The 20,695-nt window shown below is 36.5% G+C and overlaps 3 protein-coding genes across 3 annotated transcripts; 1 reads left to right on the top strand and 2 right to left on the bottom strand.

The window, feature by feature from the left end:
* Positions 1-344: 344 nt before the first annotated feature.
* LOC18047503 lies at positions 345-2,535 on the bottom strand. Its single transcript, XM_024189518.1, has 5 exons — positions 2,391-2,535; positions 2,231-2,299; positions 1,087-1,258; positions 753-842; positions 345-652 (listed from the first exon to the last, which is right to left on the bottom strand). Exons 1-5 carry the CDS (start codon positions 2,499-2,501, stop codon positions 507-509), a joined length of 588 nt encoding a protein of 195 aa, XP_024045286.1. The 5' UTR covers positions 2,502-2,535; the 3' UTR covers positions 345-506.
* Positions 2,536-3,827: 1,292 nt separating this feature from the next.
* On the bottom strand, positions 3,828-6,415 carry LOC18049459 (pentatricopeptide repeat-containing protein At4g02820, mitochondrial). Its single transcript, XM_006444022.2, has 2 exons — positions 6,091-6,415; positions 3,828-5,562 (listed from the first exon to the last, which is right to left on the bottom strand). Exons 1-2 carry the CDS (start codon positions 6,364-6,366, stop codon positions 4,306-4,308), a joined length of 1,533 nt encoding a protein of 510 aa, XP_006444085.1. The 5' UTR covers positions 6,367-6,415; the 3' UTR covers positions 3,828-4,305.
* Positions 6,416-6,579: 164 nt separating this feature from the next.
* LOC18049458 (mitochondrial Rho GTPase 2) lies at positions 6,580-14,160 on the top strand. Its single transcript, XM_006444018.2, has 14 exons — positions 6,580-7,031; positions 7,273-7,405; positions 7,510-7,659; positions 8,199-8,375; positions 8,463-8,714; positions 9,600-9,668; positions 9,793-9,848; positions 10,967-11,048; positions 11,475-11,686; positions 11,872-11,941; positions 12,654-12,766; positions 13,040-13,190; positions 13,331-13,517; positions 13,603-14,160. The coding sequence occupies exons 1-14, from the start codon at positions 6,826-6,828 to the stop codon at positions 13,674-13,676; spliced, it is 1,932 nt and encodes a 643-aa protein (XP_006444081.1). The 5' UTR covers positions 6,580-6,825; the 3' UTR covers positions 13,677-14,160.
* Positions 14,161-20,695: the final 6,535 nt, after the last annotated feature.

The raw sequence follows: 20,695 nt of genomic DNA, 5'->3' as shown, positions 1-20,695 counted from the left end.
AAAACAAAAAAATGTATTAGTTATTCAGGGATCGGAAACCCTCGGGGATCCCCTGTTATTATTCGGGGAGGGGATGAAGATTCTCTTAAATAATTTTGACGGGATGGGGAGGGGACATGGACATACGCAAAATATCAGAAACGGGTACAGGAAGATTGGTCCCCTCCCCTCCCCTCCCCATTGCCATCCCTACTTGTGGCAAAGTGTGATACTATTTGATCAATTAAACGTACGCATCTTAATTTAAACATAGGAAAAAAGGTAAAAGACTCCATGTATGTAAATCAGTAAAGTGATGAAAGCATGTAATTATAATATATAAATTAATTATATTGCAACGAATAAACATCGACATGTTGAGTGAGATTTTGTGCTGTTTTTAATTATTTAAACTGCACAACCCGATGACAGGATGGAATCAAACAGCACAGCAATCAATTTAGGAGCTTTTGCTTTTATGGAATGTTTATGGTAACAGCAGCAGCCCCCACTCGATAACTTGGGGGCTAGTAAGTCCATTCCTTTGGAAGAAAAATCTCCGCTGAAGAATTCTGATGCTGTGAGGTCACACTGCATTTTCCTGATACATCATTGCCACTTTTATTTTTAATCGAACTGCAATCCCCAGCTTTTGATTTATTAGTTTTGGAATCTGCACATATAGATAGATTATTCCTGTTAATAATCAACCATATAAGAGAAGATATAATTGATACAACACAATATCCATGTTAGATAATAAAAATAGGAACCTTTTCGAGGTGAAATTTGTAAGCCTATTTCATGCACGTTGAGATTGAGAGCTTGTACAACGCGGGAAGGAAGTAGGACAGGAGAGCAAGCTGCAGAAAACAAATGTTTTAACCAATAAGAAAAAGGAACAAGAAGAAATAAATTTGAAAGATTGTTAGCAATGACTTATTAATTAGACCAATTGGTCAATAGCAATCGGAAGGTATATCGATATGTTAGGTGATTAGAACATTTCAGTTGCCTTCCTTGCAGGATAGATTGTGACGTTTAAATTTGCCATTAAATTTTCTCATTTCAAAGATTTGATAAGAGCAGTAGTATAATAAATATTACCTGGTTTTCTGGTTGGTTGGATGTCGGTGCCTGCCCTTTGTGGTAAGAAAACTCCAGTCCCGCAAGATCTTTGACCAGACTCTAAAAAAATAGCTTGCATTCCAGATCCTCTTGTTGCCCAGTTCGTAGGATACTTTGGTCTATGATATGCTCTTCCACTATTTTTGGAGTGCTGATGTCACATTTCATTTGGGAAAATGAACCAATAATAAATTAATTCTATATAAGGTAAGATTCATGTGTATGCATGCATGGGTGGTTCTGTCACATCATATATAATCATGTACTTGTACATTTAAGTAGAGTAAATTCTCTGATGAGTTACAAATGCAGTACTCAACTCTATTATGTCAGCTCGATGAATTGTAGTGTACATGCTTTTCGGTTATAGATAAATCATTGAGCCTAATATAGCAATGATACTAATGAATATACAAGTTTTGAAACACACACCCAGGCGACTCAGTGAGTTCTCTTTCCATGCACCTAATGAAAAATTAAGATAACGAGTGCTGTCTATATATAGGGCAAACGATGGCAGCAGTCTTCATCTAGATAAGAAAATCAACATGCTCCAATTTTAATTATGGTGTTTGCTAAACAGGTGGGAGTCGCTCCAAATCGTATATAACGCTGGATATCTTTGATGGTATTAGATTGAACATTGCTGCACATATATAATAAAGTGCAGAGCCGCAGACAATCCATAAATCATACAAAATTTCTAAAACCCCTTTCTGAATTTTCTTAGATTTCCCAGCTAGAAAATATATATATATATATATATATATATATATCTTATTGGTTAGTAGTAAATGGTTCAATGATTTCATAAAAAATCTTCTCTCCCGTAGTTACAAGAAGGAAACAAGCTCCTTATCTAGGCAACAAATTTACTAAAATAATGTATTGAAGACCATAAATATATATTCCTTGTGTGGTTGCCACTCATTGGATTTTCGTCATGTGTATATATATATAGTGTAGTCCTACATGATTGATTGAGGAAAACATATGGCAAGAATCCAACGGTTGAGGAAATAACACAAGAGTAGCCAAAATATACTTTCTCATTAAGAAAAATAAATGGGTATATTCTTTGCAGAACAAGAGTTGCAAGATGAGAGGAAGAATGAATAAATACCTGCGGAAGTGTTTCCGCGGGCAATTTAGGACGATAATGATGATGATGAAGCTGCTTCTTCACATGTCTCTGCAAGAAAAAGGGGGGAAGAAAAACACATTCAATGAATTAAACAAGAATAAGTTTTCGCAGAGCATAATGCTAATGCATGAGACCTTACCTTGTTATTAATATTAGTAGTAGTATCAGGAAACGCTTCATCTAAAACTTGAGAAGGCAGCCAAGACATTCCTTCTTCGAACCCAAGTTCCCCATCTTCAGCAAGAGCCATTGAAGAAAAACAGAACCGAGGCTTCTACTTTGTTGTTCTCGAATAGATCAGTGTTTCGGGCTCCAACTTCTAACCTGCAACTCAACTAAATAGGGACGTGGAAGAGGAAACGTGGAGACATTTTTATAATCTTATTTTATTAGAGATTGGCTTTCCTTCGCAGGGAGATTCAATCCCACTTTCCTTCTAAGCGCGTGGAAAAAGCTACAGCTTCATCGACGAGCCGTTGTTTTGGACACGCGTCATCATGCCGTGCCCGCGCTGACGTACGATTTGTTTAATTGACCTTGATTTCCCGACTAATTTTACGCATAAAAACCACGTTACTTTTTGCTTGGGCACTCCACGGCTTTGATTTTGGTAATTTTTTAAACCGTATTCTTAAATTACTCAAGAGGGAGAGGTTGACTAAATTCCAGTCAAATGCGTCAGTTTTAACTATTTGAGAGGGAATGCAGTAAAATTTGATTCAAACTCCCGCAATGTTAATTCATTAATGGGTGGTTAAACGTTATTAGTAACTGATTTATGAGCACTCGGGTGATTGCCAATGTCATGCACAAATGAGGGTCAATTCAGTCTTTCAAATAAGCGGTCAAGAACTAGGAGACCCGAATAACACACATGGGCCGGGTTGGGTTCGGTAAACCCCTCTCCTTTCCATTCGGTTGGTGCAGTTGAGGTTGATCTTTACGTAATGTCCTGCTACCCCACTCTCCATGACCTATCCTCTTCTATTTTTATTATATTTTCATGCCCTGTTCTTGTTAAACTTTTCCATTATTGTGGTAGATCTTTGTTCAGTTTTATGTATATTTATGCGCAGCGGGTTGTTTCTTCCTCTTTCCTAACCACCTCACCAACCCACCACCATACAAGTGGTATGCGGCCACGGCTCGTAATATACATACAAGTGTAAAAAAAAACAAGTATAAAGTTACAGGATCAGGCTTGATGATCATGCCATAATTGTGGGACCATTAATGTATCCTTTTTCTACATTTCCAATTTATGGAGATTATAAAGTTATGATGATGTTGGTGAGCTACTAAGTCATCGGTAAGTTAGAAACTAAGATAATTGCAGATTTGGTTTGATAAAATAACAAATCCACAATAGGTTTTGTCATATGTGATCATCACTCTTGTTTGTTTGGAGGGGCATTTATCCGATCTCATTTTTTAATCCTGTTAATAATGAAGTAGTAACCCAGCTGACATACCAACAATTTAATGGTTGGTCAACCCAACTAGAACAGATTATCTGGGCACCATAACTTAAATGGCATCAAGTCCAATTTACACACGCATCGAATTGGCAGGTCAGATTAATATATTTCTATTGTGGAACCATTGAACCTTTTCATAATGGGTAATTTTTTTTTTTAACAATTACACCATCACCTCTCAATTTGTGGCATTAAAGGAGTCAGAATTTGATAGTAACTAAAACTACAAGGAAACGTGCCCTGTTGCCCAGCGGAGTGCTCACTTGAAGTTAATTAAAAAAGGAAGGGGGGGGAAGCGACCATCTAGGGGTTTTCCCAGCCTTCAACATTTTCTTCAAAAGGCTGGGATTGGAGAGTGGCAGAGTGCCACAACATTAAGGGTGGTTGAGTTTCAACACAAAGCAACCAAACTTCAGAGGAATGGTAACTTTTCCTGAATTTCCATAATGGTCATCCATTCACAACAAAAACAATCAAGTTGAACACCCAGAACATCAGGAACTATTAACCCTCCATTTTGATTGAAAGCAAGTGAAGCCTACACTTATATCAAAGAAATTATTATTTGAGTTTCACCTAAGAAAATATACTTGAAACTTCACTCACAGGCATTTCACTCGTTATTTTTAAAACCTTCTGGGTTTCTGCATCCATTTGAACATTGTCCTTCTGCATTCGCTCCACGATTATTAGTGGCATTTTACCAGCTTTTGCATAAGTTCTTAATAACGAATTATATATCTCAGTACTCACATGGCCAGCATTCCGAAGAGTGACTAACAAATGCTCTGCCCCGTCAATATCTCCTTGCTCCTCTAGTTTGTTATATGCTGCTGTAATTAACCTGTGGTCAGGAACCCATTTTCTGACACTACCAATAGCTTTCTTAAAACACTCTAGAACTTTTTCCATTTGTCCCTTCTTTAAATAGCCCCATGTAAGAAGTTCCCAAGTAGTGTAACAAGGCTTGATGCCTTTTGTCACCAGCCGGTTGTAAAATGATTCAGCCATTTCCAGTTGGTTTCTATTGATATAAGCTGCAAGAAGTATATTTGGAACCCTAGGATCACCAGTCCCTGAAATAGATTCCCACTCATCATAGATATTCTCAGCTTTCTCAAACTCCCCCAGTTTTACAAGCGAAGATATCACGCAAGTATACTCAGCATCATTCATTTTAGCGAAGAGCGACATCATCTTCTTCCAAATTCTAAGCACTTCGTCCTTATACCCCATGTTAGTATACAAACTGAGCAGGGACGAATAAGCAACTCGATTTTTCCGACATGTCCTTTTCTCCATCTCCTTCAAAGTAGTTGCTGCTTTTTCAGGGAGTTCCATTTTGATGTACAAGCTGGTTAACGTACTATATGATATCCAATCTGGATCAATTTTTGTCTTTTTTAGCTCCAGGAAGGCTTTCTCTGCAGTTTCTTTGTCGTTTTGCGAGGCACATGCAGCTAACCATAAATTATAGGTTACGACATCAGGAGAAGTGTTTTTTTTTAACTCCTGAAGCATTTGAGGAACCTTATCTAATTGCCCATTGGAAATATACAGGTTTAGCATGTGGTTATAAGGAAGGGGGCATTTCAAAAACCCACATTCTGACATTTTCTCCATCAGAGCCTCAGCTTCAGCAGACTTTTTGTTCTGGACATAACTGTGAAGAAGAGCCGAACAAGTGTCTGGACCTCTCATTTTATCAGGAAGATTCTCAAAAAAGTTTTCTGCACTAGACAAACCGCGAATTTTTGAAATCAAATCCAAGTGCACAGCATAATCACCGGATACCAGCTTGATATCATACTGTAATTCCATCCACTCACATACCTACAAAAATAATCTAACCCATGTCATCAACACATGGTCCACAGTCAAAGGATATTTTTGCAAAGTTCAAAGTCGATAAACCTAGTAATCAAATCCAGGACCAGCCAGATTACTGCATTAACTTATTTTAGCAAGCAGCTCATTTCAAAGAAAGGCCAAATGCAGTGTGCAAGTTAAACACAAAAGGTCATGCGTTCTGTAAGTTCTTTTCGACTGCTCTTAATACTATTAGCAGTAGTCGGATATCAGCTTGATGACTGGGTGTAACAATGTGTCCATCTATAATTTGCTAACCACTCAAGAAACTATAAGCCGAACCTCCCACTCTGTGACCAATAACATTTATATAAGTAAACATCAAAATAACTGTAAACTTCTTTAGGGTCTTGGTATCAATGAAAAGCAGAAAAAAAAATTAATTTCTAATGGAGAATAAAACTAATTCAATTTAAAATCAGAATGACAATCACCAAACATAATTTCTTTCTTTCAAAAAAAAAAAAAAAAGAAACAAGAAATTATACAGACCTCGAGCGCGTGTTTGTAGCGCTTGAGCTTGCGCAACTCTCTGACGATACGATTGAGCTCGTACTTGTGCACCGTGTGGCCTTCTTCTTTCCATTTCCTCATGGTGATCGCTGCACTGCGTTTTGCGTACACCAGGCTTAGAAGTCTGCGGCCCAGCGTGTCTCGACCACCTGCTCCTTTTTTTTCTGTTGCTAAGCCGAGGGTTGTTATCTTCGCTGCTTTAGTGGAGAAAACGCGGGCGGCCGCGAGGGTTGCGCCAAGTGAGCGGAGGAACATTTTGCTTAAACCCTGGACTGCCTTCGTGACTGCATTTCAACCTTTCAGGGTTTGGGTCGGCATTCATTTTTAGCAGATCACGTGCCAAGCACCTGAGCTATTATGTAGCTGCGTCGCAAACTAGGCTAAGTCACAGACAGGCCCAATTGCCCACCGACACGTAGCAAGTAAATGCAGCGACTCCCAACTTACTGTACACGACGCAAACGCAATCCGCCACAAAACTTCACAACTTGCTACCCACGAATTTGCGCCCCACCCAGCCACCCTCTCCCTCTCGCTCTCTCTCTCTCTCTCATGCTCACTCTCTCGCACTAAAAATCCGTTTCAGGCCTTCACTAAATAAACAAACACTATTTATTTGCTCTCACCGATCTCATTAAAAGCGGAAACCCCTCTTACTAATATTATTTTCCGTCTCGCTCTCTCTCTCTCTCCCTCATAATTTAAAATAAATCAATGCCTGGTGGTTCAGGCTCCAGTAGCCGAACCGGCGTGAGAGTGGTGGTTGTTGGCGATCGAGGCACTGGAAAATCGAGTCTGATAGCGGCGGCCGCAACCGAGTCGGTCCCTGAGAAGGTCCCACCGGTCCACGCTCCTACGCGCCTGCCGCCCGATTTTTATCCCGATCGTGTCCCCGTCACTATCATTGACACCTCTTCCAGGTACGCAAATACTTCACACTTGTATCCATATACGTTTATACTGATCGTATTAAGAGTATCTGAATTAAGTCTGTATATGCGGAAGATACGAAATCTTCGAACTGGAACTGTTTTAGTATTTTATATAATTTGGAGGTTTTGCTTCTGATTCGAAATTGTTTATATAATAATCAGTTATATAATTAAAGCAAAACGAATGATGCTTTCATTTCTATGTGATTGCTAACTGTTTGATTTTTAGCTTGGAGAATAAAGGTAAGCTTAATGAAGAATTGAAGCGAGCAGATGCTGTGGTGTTAACATATGCATGTAATCAGCAATCAACTCTTTCTCGTTTGAGTTCCTATTGGCTCCCAGAGCTTCGTCGTTTAGAGGTTTGCAGTTTGCACAACTTTTCTAACATGAATACATTTTTTAACATGCCATCTTGTGGAAATGGTGTTCTTCTTTTCATATATTGTGTTATGAACTTGCATAGATTAAGGTGCCCATAATTGTAGCTGGGTGTAAGCTAGATCTGCGCGGTGATCATAATGCCACAAGCCTCGAGGAGGTTATGGGACCAATCATGCAACAGTTCAGGGAGATTGAAACTTGTGTAGAATGTTCTGCAACTACTATGATTCAGGTACATCAAGATTCAAGATGCCTTTACTTTTTGTTTCCCGGATTTTGTTTGTTGTCACAAGTTATGCATTTGGACTGTGAATTTGTATGAATTCAGTTCTGGAGTTTTGGTCTTATCTCTGCTAGTTTACTTATAGCTGTAGGCATTAGGAAATTTCCAGCACCGCTCTAATACTAGTAATGATGGAACAAAATTTTGATAGAAATAAAACAGATAGATGTTATACTTCAAAGTGATACAAGACAAATTCTTCTTTGCCAAAAATAAAAACTAGCCGAAGCATCACAAAGTAACAAAACCAGAAAGGATAAAGATAGTGCATTGCCCAAGCCAGAAAGCCCGGGGGCGTGTCTGCCTGGAATAAGTATAGACCTAGCTTGCTTTTCTTGCCATGGAAGATCTTCTTTCATGATTTATGGCAGTTTATGGATGTATCCTTATCTTGATTTTGCTTAGATTAATGTATTTGTTTTGTTTGGTCAATTGGTCTACAATCTTGTCATTTTTAACTCAACTAACTAAAATTTCCTTCTTTGTAGGTCCCTGATGTTTTCTATTATGCTCAAAAAGCAGTACTTCATCCAACAGCTCCATTGTTTGATCACGATGAACAAACTTTGAAACCTCGGTGCGTCAGGGCATTGAAAAGGATATTTATTATCTGTGATCATGACATGGACGGTGCCCTAAATGATGCAGAGTTAAATGAGTTTCAGGTTTTGTATCCTTTTTGTGGTAATATTTCTTGCTATGATAGATTTTCATTCTTCTTTTAAAGTTCTGACACGTTGCATGGTAAACAGGTTAAATGTTTTAATGCTCCATTACAGCCTGCTGAAATAGTAGGCGTAAAGAGGGTTGTACAAGAGAAGCAGCATGATGGAGTCAATGACCTTGGTCTTACCCTTAGTGGTTTCCTTTTCCTCCATGCTCTTTTCATTGAGAAAGGGCGTCTTGAAACTACATGGGCTGTTCTGAGAAAATTTGGTTATGGGGATGATTTAGAACTGAGGGATGATTTTCTTCCGGTTCCAACTAAGCTCTCTCCTGATCAGGTATGTGTTGCTGATGGGAAAGTTACTATAATCTTACTCTCAGTCTTGATACAAAATTTTACTGTGATCTGTCTTTTTAATCTTTGTAGAAAACAATGGAAACTTGTGGAATTATTTTATTATTCTCATACATGATTAGTTTGCTCTTCCTTTAATAGAATCTTATGGTATATCCTGCTAGACAACATTAGATGTTGCATGCACTGACAGTTTTATGAAATCACACTACAACATTAGAAGTTGCATACACTGACAGTTTTATGAAATTACCCTTTTTGTTGCTTAAGTGCCTTAGACATGAATAACATAATAAGTAAGTATATTGTTTTTTTCTAAGGCTTCTTTGTGGTTCCTCATATTGGTTTCAAGATGGGATTGGTTTTCACAGTCACTATTAATACTTTTCAAGTTGAAAGTTAGCCTAGTAATATAGTTGTTGATCACATTGTCCATGTTTTTTGCTTTCTGATATCATATAATGGAACCGTTAAAATGTTTTAACTTTAGTTTTTCAGATGTATCTTTACAGAAAAGTAAAGAAAAAATAAAATAAAATAAAACAGTTAATGTTAGTCTTGGAACATTCTGGATCATTATCTTCGACTTTTTGTACAGGACAAAAATGTAGAATGGTGGATAAAAAGTATGGGAGAGGAGTACTGTTCAAGGAAGAATGAAACTTTATCTTTTGCTGCATCTCCAAATCCTTAAGTTTTATCTTTTTTCTGCATAGTATCCTTGATAAATTTTTTTGAAAATCCATCCTTTTGAAAGATTAGCTTCCAGCTGTTTTATTCACACGTGACAATTATACTTTTTTTAATTTTTCTGGACACCTAATCATTATCCTTTCTTGAGTTATTTACTCTAGTTGCCATCTTGTAGAGTGTGGAACTGGCAAGTGAAGCTGTGGAATTCCTACGTGGTATCTTCGGATTGTATGACATTGATAATGTATGTTCTAATCTCTGCCAAGTTGATATTTATCGAGTCTGCACCATGCTGTTTTTTTTTCTTTATGATGTGGACTATTGCCTTGCTCCTAATCTCTGAATGCTATAATTTTGATGATTACTAGGATGGAGCAGTGAGGCCTGCGGAGCTTGAGGATCTATTTTTAACTGCACCAGAAAGGTGGATCTGGTTTCCAGCCATCGCTTCTCCATTTATTGCGCTATGTCCTATAGTTTGTCGCATTAGGCAGGATTTGCAACCTTAAAAAATACACCAGTTAATTGGTCACTGTTATAATTGGTCACTGTTATAATTGGTAAAATAAGAAATAATTGTTTTCTGAACTGTGGTCATATTGGTCCATGAAGATATTTGAACTTGGCTACTGGCTGTTAGTCTAGTTCAAGAAATGACAGGCTTCTTGACATCTTTACACTCGAAAGCTAACTTTGTGGCTCAATTTCCAACTTTTTTCTTTGCAAGCCTGATCCACTCCATCATCCTGCAATGAATTTAATCAGTGAATTAACTATTTTTACCTGTCTCTTCTTTAGTAAAGCCCTGTTCTTGATGACATCCTCAAAATCACGATCTCCATCTTCTGAATGACAGCCACATTGTTGCTTTTGAAGGCTTTTTAACACACTGTTCAAGAACAAGCTCTTTTAGCCCTTCAAACAGAAGATGTTGATGGTAATCCCCCCCCCCCCCCTCGGGGTGCACCCGGATGTGTATGATAGATAGCCTTTGAAGCTTGGGACCTTTATTTTTATGAAATAAGGATTTTATATTGTTTAATTTCCAACTAGGGTGTAGGAAATTTGTTTTTACAATTGCTACTTCCAAACAAGGTAAAACCCTGTGAAGTTGTAACGTTTGGGATATTATTTATGTGAGCAATAATCAGTCTTTACATTTGTATTTCACAAATCTTGTACCATCCTTCATTTTCTCAAGCTACCATTTATTTTCCTGGGTTTAATGAATATCTTTTTTAATTTTTTTAATTAAGTCTGTTGTGGTGGTGAATCCGAAGCTTAATTGTGACAACTTATCTTCTTGGGGAAAGTATCCCCTTGCATGAGAATTTCGAGTTAGATAACGTCAATACATTATTTACTTCAAATAATCTTTCTCATTCTTAGCTTGTTCGGCTGTCTACACCTTAATGTTAACTGAATATAATAGTTTTATTAATGACACGGGTTAGAATTGTGTACTCGTACTTTGCAAATGACCTTATCCTGTGCCATCTTAATTCCCATTATACAATTTCTTCTGCATATACGCTAATCCAGTCCGTGGGATGAAGCTCCATACAAGGATGCTGCAGAGACAACAGCACTGGGCAATTTAACACTCAAAGGTTTCGTGTCTAAGGTTTGTATGCTTATCTCTTTTAATTTTGTCCTTCCAGTAGGTTGATATGGCAAATTCTAATAGAGTTCATGATAAACCAATCATTTTTATTTTTTTTTGGGTGGGCTTATTTTATCACTGTGCTCTGGTGGACGTTTTAGTTTATATTCCTTTGTCTAGTCAGTATTGTTCTCTCTCCCTGTGGGATACATTATGGAACCAGTTTTCGTAATATTACTGTTTAATGATGTGGACAAAATTGTAAACTTATAATATACTTCGGGATCAGCACAAAACTGAAATGATATTTCCATCGGTTCTTATGAGACAGAAGAGATTTTCTTCTTATATTATCGACTTCTGTACTTTTCTGATTAGTAACTTATTCAACTGTTTGAATCAATGTAACTACTGTTAATAGCAGTAATGTTAAACATGTGATTGCAGTGGGCTCTAATGACTCTGCTTGACCCGCGACACAGTTTGGCAAATTTGATATACGTTGGATACGGTGGTGATCCTGCTGCAGCACTCCGTGTTACTAGGAAAAGATCAGTAGATCGTAAGAAGCAACAAACTGAAAGAAATGTTTTCCGTTGTCTCCTTTTTGGTCCACAAAATGCTGGAAAGTCTGCACTGTTGAATTCATTCTTGGAAAGGTGTCGATCCAATTTCCATTTGTACTAAGCATAGTCCAATATAATCTTGTTATTTTCATCTATCTGCATTTTTTATTTGTTCAGTTAATATTGGTTTTATTTCTGGACTTTAATTCTGCTTCTTTTAACTTTTCAGTTTACACTCTTCTTTGCTTTAATCAATGAATTTATCTCACCTATTACAGGCCATTCTCAGAAAATTATGCCCCAACAACCGGTGAGCAATATGCGGTGAATGTGGTTGACCAGCCTGGGGTGAGTACCAATTGTAGAAATACAATACCATCCGTTACTTCTCTATTCTTGTCCCTTGCTTTCGTATCACCCACTCTCACAGGCTCTCTAACATGTCCCTGTGAAACATAACTGAATTTGGATATCCTATTTATCTACATTATTTACATGATCATTAACTATGCAGCTAATATCAAAAACATCAAAAATCCTAGCAGAGCCAGTTGAGGGCTAGGCTTTTGAAAATGTTTAATATTTTGCTAACTCTTTAATTCTAACTGAGAGTTACAACAATTGCCCATTTTGGTTTTCAAAATTGCAGTAATACCAAACCGAAGCTCTTCGTTTTTACTTCTTTCTCATTCTTCAACAGTCCAGTTTGTTATTCTCTAGGGTTTCTTTGCTGTTATTTCTCTCAAACTTTAATGAAGTTCAAAATTTCAGTACCTATTATTTGGTTGAAATTTCTTAAATTGTGTTTGTTTGAAATCAGTCTTTTAGACCCAATTGTGGTGCCAGTACTGTTGGGTCTAAAAGACTAATAGATAGATAGACAGAAAGATAGATATATCTAAGATCCTGGACTTTGTTAAAGTCCAGAAAAGCTCTTACACCATAGCTTTCTGGACTTTAATAAAGTCCAGGATCCTGGACCAGATCAGTACTCTATCTGTGTGTGTGTATACATATTATGGCTGATATAATGACCAATGTTAAATTACTATCCTTACAGGGAAATAAGAAGACTCTTATTCTGCAAGAAATACCAGAAGAAGGAGTGAAAAAAATCCTGTCCAACAAGGAAGCTTTGGCCAGCTGTGATGTTACCATATTTGTCTATGACAGGTGAGTTTCTTGCTTTGTACCATAGCAACTAGATATCTCCTGTCATGATGATGATATGAAGATGGTCATGCATCATTGGATTAGCTAGTGACTGTCAGTTATGAACTTCACTATTATTTTAGTTTATTACTTGGATGAAACTTCTCTTGCATTGTCAATACGTCCAACTCTTTTTCCTTCTTTTTATGTTGCTGGCCAATTGTTATTCTATCTTGATGCATTAATTCTTTGGATATTCAGATAGCCTGAAATGCATTATTTTGTAATGTTCAGCTCAGATGAATATTCATGGAAAAGAACAAAAGAACTTTTAGTGGAGGTTGCCAGGCTAGGTGAAGACAGTGGTTATGGTGTTCCATGCCTGCTTATTGCATCAAAAGATGACCTGAAACCTTATACAATGGCAGTACAAGATTCAGCAAGGGTGATTAACTTTCTTTACCTGGTCTTTGCATGCTCAAAATTATGTGGATGACTGAATTACCCTTCCAACATTCAACAAAAGTTAGTAATAGTTGCTTCCGGTGAAGTACGTATACTGACACTTCGAAATTTTTGTTTCAGGTTACTCAGGAGTTGGGAATAGAGCCCCCTATTCCTGTAAGCATGAAATCGAAAGATCTGAATAATGTATTTAGCAGAATTATATGGGCTGCTGAACACCCTCATTTGAACATTCCTGAAACTGAGACTGGGAGGAACCGGAAGCGTTACCGCCACCTTGTTAATAGCTCACTTGTGTTTGTTTCTGGTGTGCCTGTTCTCCTTCTTCTTTATTTCCTACACATGCATACATGGACTTGTATAGTACTGATTACCATTTTGCATATTTATAGTTGGGGCTGCTGTTGCGGTCGTCGGACTGGCTGCTTATCGAGCCTATGCTGCAAGAAGGAATTCCTCTAGTTAGCAGTCGGATTTGTCTGCTGGTTTGGCCATTAATCAACTGTTGTCTGCAGTCTTTGCGACTTAAATAAATGGTTGATTCTGTCTCCATCCATTGAATTTTGCGCACGACATTTTTGGCTTTCTTGAGATAAAAGCTTGTATAGATATTTTGGTTCCTCCTTTTTTCTTTTATTTTTCCATTCACCCAATTTTTTTTTTTTTCTCCTTAATGAGGCTGGAGCCTGGAGATGCATCTTACTCCTTAGTTGTTGGGCTTGTATAATCTGATCAATTACCTCGTTGGCTATTTGTGCCAGTGGTCTTTGTTGAGGTATCTAGGATAGTATGCGGACCTTGTCGGACAATTTGTTTGTTGTATTGCCCGCAACACTTGGTGATATTTTAAACATGCAATGATCAAAGTGCTTCCATCCATCAAGCAAGTGTAATCTGGGATTCATGGCTGTATTTGCTGCTTATAATTTTATAATAGTGGTATTAGTTTACGATGTTCTGCCCACGAGAATGGTGAGGGGTTAGACTTCGAAGCTGATGGTTATTGTAGGAGAATGTTTGGACAAGGAACGAAATTGTCAGCTGCTGCGTTTGATTAAGAATTTAAGGTCTCCCGTATGTAAGGACGTGTATGTGTGTTTGTTTACTGTTTCCTAAAAGCTGGAAAGTCAAATATTGTGTTGCTCCTAGTAATCTTCACGTACAAAATTTTATGTATGGAGCGGTAACAGCCCTTGTGCCAAACCGAGTCGTCGCGGCGATTTTATTACAGTCACTGAGGTATAATGCGGTTCTATGATAGGGTAAATTATTAAATAACATAATATTGAAAGGGAATACGAACTTGGAATAAACTAAAAGATATGTCTGCCTAATTTTGTATTGTTTAATTAAAACAGGGCGCGTCGGGTTTATATGTTGGTGGTTTTGATTTGGTGTGCCCATCCGTTGGGTATGCCACTTGAGCAATGGAGTCCTGGTTTAAAATTAAAGCTACTGAGTGGTAACTTTGAAATAAATTATAAATATGTCTTTAAATGATTGAATATAAAGGGGTAAAAGATAGCGTTTTGAAATAAAGAAGGAAGAGGTCAAGAGGTGCTGATTATGGAAGATCTTCTTTGGAGATGCTGTGAAGAAGTGAGAATTATTTGTCATAAAAAGAACCAGTTGATTTGAAAGGGTTGGATTCTGAGAGATCAACTTAGGTGAAGGAATAGTCAAAGAAGATCTCGTATCATTCATAACCCCAAGAAGAAACCAAACCACCCCGCCACTAGATTCAGGTTCCAGTCTCTGCCTCAGTCCCTGTGTCTCTACAGTCTGTTTTTATCCTCACAAGCCGCGAAGCCGCATGCTAATCTTTCTCGCATGCTATTTTGATTGAACGCTCTCCTTGCATTATGGGTAGAATCTTTTGTCATCACGTCACCCATGAGAGAAGAATACCGAAGGCAAAGGTTCACATGTTCAACACTGTATATTTCTCCAATCATATTTCAATTTCATTACTAATACAAGAAAAAGAGGCCCATCAGTCATCAGTACACCTCTACGCTGCTAGTTTTGTAGTCAACTTTGTTACTGCTTTTAGATCATGCAGGTCATGTGTAAGCTAAAGTGCTATTTAGCAAATTAAAAAGACGAAAATTCAGCTGTTTTTACTTTTCCAGGCAACAAGAAGACCAGTGGTTGGTTAGTCCAAACTATAGCCTTAAGCTGTCTGTAACGTACTTTTTGTCAAAAAAACTTTACAAACTTGAACCACCAATTATAGCTAATAGCAATTACTACAAAAGTGTTGGCTTGGTATCAAAGGTAATTAATTTGTTTAGCAGGTGGGAAACATGGACGGTTGGGATTCCTCATGGCAATGATAAAAATGGGATACATTATATGATCAATCGATTTCAAGTGGGCCACCTCTAATGATCGAAGCGAAGACATCAAAGTTGCACAGTTGCTACTTGCTCGCCGAAGAATATGTGTAGATATACACTCTTTTCAAATATAAAGTTGTGAAAAAAAAAAACTTAATAATTGGAAAAAGACAAGGTAAGTCTCATCATTTCCCATAGCATAGACCAGATATCCAGAATCTCAGGGTTTATATGAACGTGGGTCCCTGTCTGATACAGTCTTGGATCCTCTGAAACCCTATATTTTCTTCACTTATCTAACATCTTAAAAGGGAATCCTGGGTTTATAATATTTTGCGAAAATACGAAATTAAGTTCACACAAATTATAATAATGCTTGCAATGAATAATGTTTTATTATTGATTAGTTGCACAACCCGTCTTGCATGTACTATACAAACGCTTATTACTTGATATATATTATGCTCCATGCATGAAGCATCGAAGATCTACAGTCTTTCGCATGACAAACGTGATTAGAGTGTCATGGTAAAAGAAATCCTCCCTCTCCTCGCTCATCCACGAGAGTTTGAGAACCCGTAATACATGTGTGTGTGTCGACTGAAAGGGTGCTGGAGTACACTCACTTTTTCACTAAATCTTGTCAACTGAGTGCGTTTTATTTTCATGAATGTAACGGAAACTTAATAAAAAGGAGCATTGAACACTAAAAGACGGAGCTAGCTAAGATTTTGGTAAGATGAAGATCATAATATGCAGATAACAATTTTAAGAAAGTCATATGTAACTTGAAAAAATTAAATAAATAAATAAATACATTTGATGGATCAAACCGTATAATTTACAGCTGAAGCCCTCATTTTTCATGATTTTTTTTTTTAACTCTAAGATTTGCGGCTCAGCACAATCTACCGAATTAAATCGACTGGTGTAAGGTTTAGATCTTGCTGGCTAGCTTTAAGAAAATTCTGGACGTTTATGGACAACTTGTAAAAAAATCAATAACAATTAATAATACAACAAAACAGTAACGACAAACCTTTCCAAAAGTTGAAAGATTGAGAATATTTGAATCGATTCACGAGTTGAAATTTGAAATATACCCACAACAATCGATCATCTTTAAAGAGAACAAGGTAAGAGAATATTGGATTAGGCTGGGGACATGGATATGTACCATTAGCAACGACCGAGAAAAAGGTAACGTAGGAATTGAAAGGAAGTTGAATTAATCATACACAACCTGTGGAGGGCAATGAAGTTGATCGAATTAACACGTAGCTTGTAGAATTGCAAAGCCACAAAAAACGATGGGGCTGACAAAATCTTGGCGTTGGCACGATGAGGCAGCTGACCAGTGACCACTACTAAAGTTTATTATGTGTATTATGTGGTGCAGTTTTCAGGTGTAATGGCTTTTGTCTTCCACGCAATTGGACAACGACAACTCAGCTCTGGGCCCTGAGCCATCATCATGCACGGAGAGACAATTAATTAAAGCACATATATACGTATATATATATATCAACGAGGAGAATAAGTCATATTCTGAGATGTCGTTTTTTGACTCTTGGATTTTTAGTTTATTTGTGTCTAAGATTGGGCGGACAGAGTGGTGGGGTTCTTGCTTTCGTTGTTTTGGAATGGAATTGGCTAATTAATCAATTAATACACACACGCACACACATACACATATCTTTTTGTGTTGGTGCTGATCGATGATGTGCGCATTAGTTGACAGCCAGTAAAAAATTGCTTTTCCACATCGGTTTAGTATTATCTGTTGGTCTAAATTAGATAATGATCATATTTGTATGTGTCAATTAATTAATTGCACTATCACCATCGTCGGTATAATCGTCACCAAGCGATATATATATAGCTAGTTTTTTTGCTCGCCAATGGAGCTTCATCTCTTTCCAAAATTATTGGGAGGCTGTCTTGCATCGATTAATTTGTCTTCAAGTTGAAGATGCCACCATTGCCTCCTCTACGTATACCCAGCATGGACAAGCAAGGATACGTAAGAAATTTTTTAGTCCCACGTTAGTTTACGTGGAAAACTCTTATATCAGAAAAAAAAAATCATTGCTAAAAAAGATGAAGAGAGAAAATTTATTATAATTAATCTAGTATTTTTCTTACACCCAAACTCCAACAACATCCAATTTCTCAATAAATATATTTCTCTCATACTAGAAATTCTCTACTTGCAAAGAAAATTGTGTGATTAAAAAATGAATATAGTCTGTGATTATTTCTTATAAGAGAAGTATTCATTTTTATCCGCAAGTTATATTCTCTTTTGAATAAACTAAGTCCAAAAAGAAATCATTACAAATTCTCTATTTGTAAAATATGAATAAATAACTTTTTTTAGGAATTCTCTTGAGTAAAAAAAATACTAAAAGAAAAAAGAAAAGCCTAACAAATATCATAGTAACTAGAATACAAACCCTAATTAAAAAATGAGACATATTTTGAAATATATATTCTTTTCATTTTGAGTCCTCCTTATGTCATGCATGTAACAAAAATAATTTGACACGCTAGCCGATTGCGCTGACCAATAACTTTTTGCTAGCTAGTATGTGTGCATGTATGTAGGTATGTATATGAAAATATATATATGTATAAAACATATACATACATATATATATATTCACGTTTCAGTTTAGGATCATTCAATGCTCGGCATAGAATTGTGTATATACTAGCCAAATCATATATAAAATGAAATAATAGAATAGTCATCGTTAATGTGCACGGAGGGAGCAGAGATACCATATGTATGCATGTATTATGTATAAAGGACGTGTAGCTTTGCCAAATAATAAGCGTAAAAGGTGAAACCAGTCCGATCCCGATATAACACAACTTGTTCAAATTGAACATGGCTCCGCATGTAATATGCGACCAGGCGGCACACGCTGTCCTTGATCACTGCTACCCCGCCGACGGCAGCAGACTAGTGATCATCTCGTTTATTCTCGAACAACTAATGCTACACTTTTATAGTTGGATACATAATTTTTTTTGTATAAATCACATTCGATACATGCTATAAAATTAACACGTCAAATTTATATATATATATATATATGAAATAAATCAAATTCTATTCGATACATGAAATAAATATTTGCTTGGTAAAAAAAAAATTAGGGGTAATTTTTAAAAACCTCCCCTGAGGTTTGGGTTTGTTGCAAGTAGATGGCGAGAATTGGTTTATTTGTAAAAAACTCCCTACCATCAGTTAATTTTAACATTAACCGTTAGTTGACCATGCAAAGACAATATTACCCTTAACAATAGTTTGTAAACGAAAATAACTAAAAAAAAACCAAAATTATTGGTGCGAAAAGCACAAACCCTATTTTTTGACAATTTTATCCTTGTCAATTCCAAAAATTTACAATATCATAGGTAAAGATTATGACTATTTCATTTTTAAATTTTTTATTTTATCTTTCTTGTAGGAATTTTAAGGAAATATCAATAATTTAAAGAGAATTTTTTTAATTTTTTTAATTTTAACTTTTTTATAGGAACTTTAAGAAAATATCAATAATTGAAAGAGGGTAAAATAGCTAATAATTTTGGTTTTTTTAGTTATTTTCGTTTATAAACTATTGTTAAGGGTAATATTGTCTTTGCACGGTCAACTAACGGTCAATGTTAAAATTAACTGACGGTAGGGGGTTTTTTACAAATAAATCAATTCTCGCCATCTACTTGCAACAAGCCCAAACCTCAGGGGAGATTTTTAAAAATTACCCAAAAAATTATACACATTAGATTGAAATTAAGGCATGGCCAAAGGTAAAGGTGACGTTGACGCATCAACACCGTAGGTGAAACCTTCCGGTTGTGTCGAAGCAGCTACTTGATAAGAGTTGTACTACTGTCTTAGAGAACTGGTGAATGATATGGAGCTGCGTACGAAGTGATAACGACATTCTATTCGATCTCAATTTATGTGTATAATTCGACGATATTTTCTCAAGAACCTACGCGGAAGACCTCTCCAATACTTGATTCCCGACATTAATTTGTTTGATGGGTTAGCTTTTTAGCTTGCCATTGCTATTGATATTTATTTGCTTGTATCACAACTGCAGCTTCTCTAATGATCACATGACTCCCCAGAGCTGTCAAAATATTTACTCACACTGCCGCAAGTAAAAGGATACTTTACCTACCCTCCTACTATGCTCTATGTCATAAACATATCTTCATATGTATATATATATATATTAGTAGTTTTTTTTTTTCTGAGATCATAAAGTGCGGGAAATGTTTGGAAGAACTTTAAAATCGCAGGATTTTAAAGGCTTAAAACTTAAAGTGTTTAAACTGCACGGTTTATACATTTTCTCCGAAGTTCCCGCACTTTAAAATTTCTGATTTGAACATTTCTTATATATATATATATATATATATATATACATATGACAAATGCTAAGTTGCAGCCTGTTGTAACTTATTCTTTTTATAAAAATAATATAGATTCTACCGTTATGTTATTGTTCATGTGAGATGAGTAAATTACAACCGGTTGTAACTTAGTCGAATCCTATATATATAGCAATTGCTAAGTTATAGTCGGTTATAACTAGCAACCCGTTTAAAACATGCAACAGTAGTGAACAGATAGTGGAACCCGCATGAGTTTTGGATGGGCTGTAAGTTACACAAGCTGTAACTTAACAGGATCGTGTATATAACAAGCTATAACTTAATAGGACTGTGTATACGACATTTATTCTTTATATCCTGTAACACTGATCACACGAATATCATGTGAAATTCACGTGGATGATCATCAAGATTGTAAAAATTTTTAACAGCCCAGACTTCAAATTTGGGATTATTTGTAGGGAAAATATCTTTATATATTTGATGTTTTTAAGCATCTTTATAAATAAAGCGTACGGTAAGTAGCACACATATATCTATGGCCATAAAATTGCGGAGACATGCTGATTGCCGGAAGATATTTCCTACTTTATAATTTCTGAGAATGATATGGTGAGAGAATATATGCGAATTAAATTAAAGGACATGATCATAAGGTTCTCAAAAGCACATGATATGATTTTGACACAAAAATAACGATGCACATGCATGTTGACAATCAATTCCC

Source organism: Citrus clementina, unplaced genomic scaffold (assembly GCF_000493195.1).
Source record: "Citrus clementina cultivar Clemenules unplaced genomic scaffold, Citrus_clementina_v1.0 scaffold_3, whole genome shotgun sequence".
NCBI lineage: Eukaryota > Viridiplantae > Streptophyta > Magnoliopsida > Sapindales > Rutaceae > Citrus > Citrus x clementina.
The sequence above is the reverse complement of the archived record's forward strand: the minus strand, read 5'-3'. Positions and strand labels throughout refer to the sequence as shown.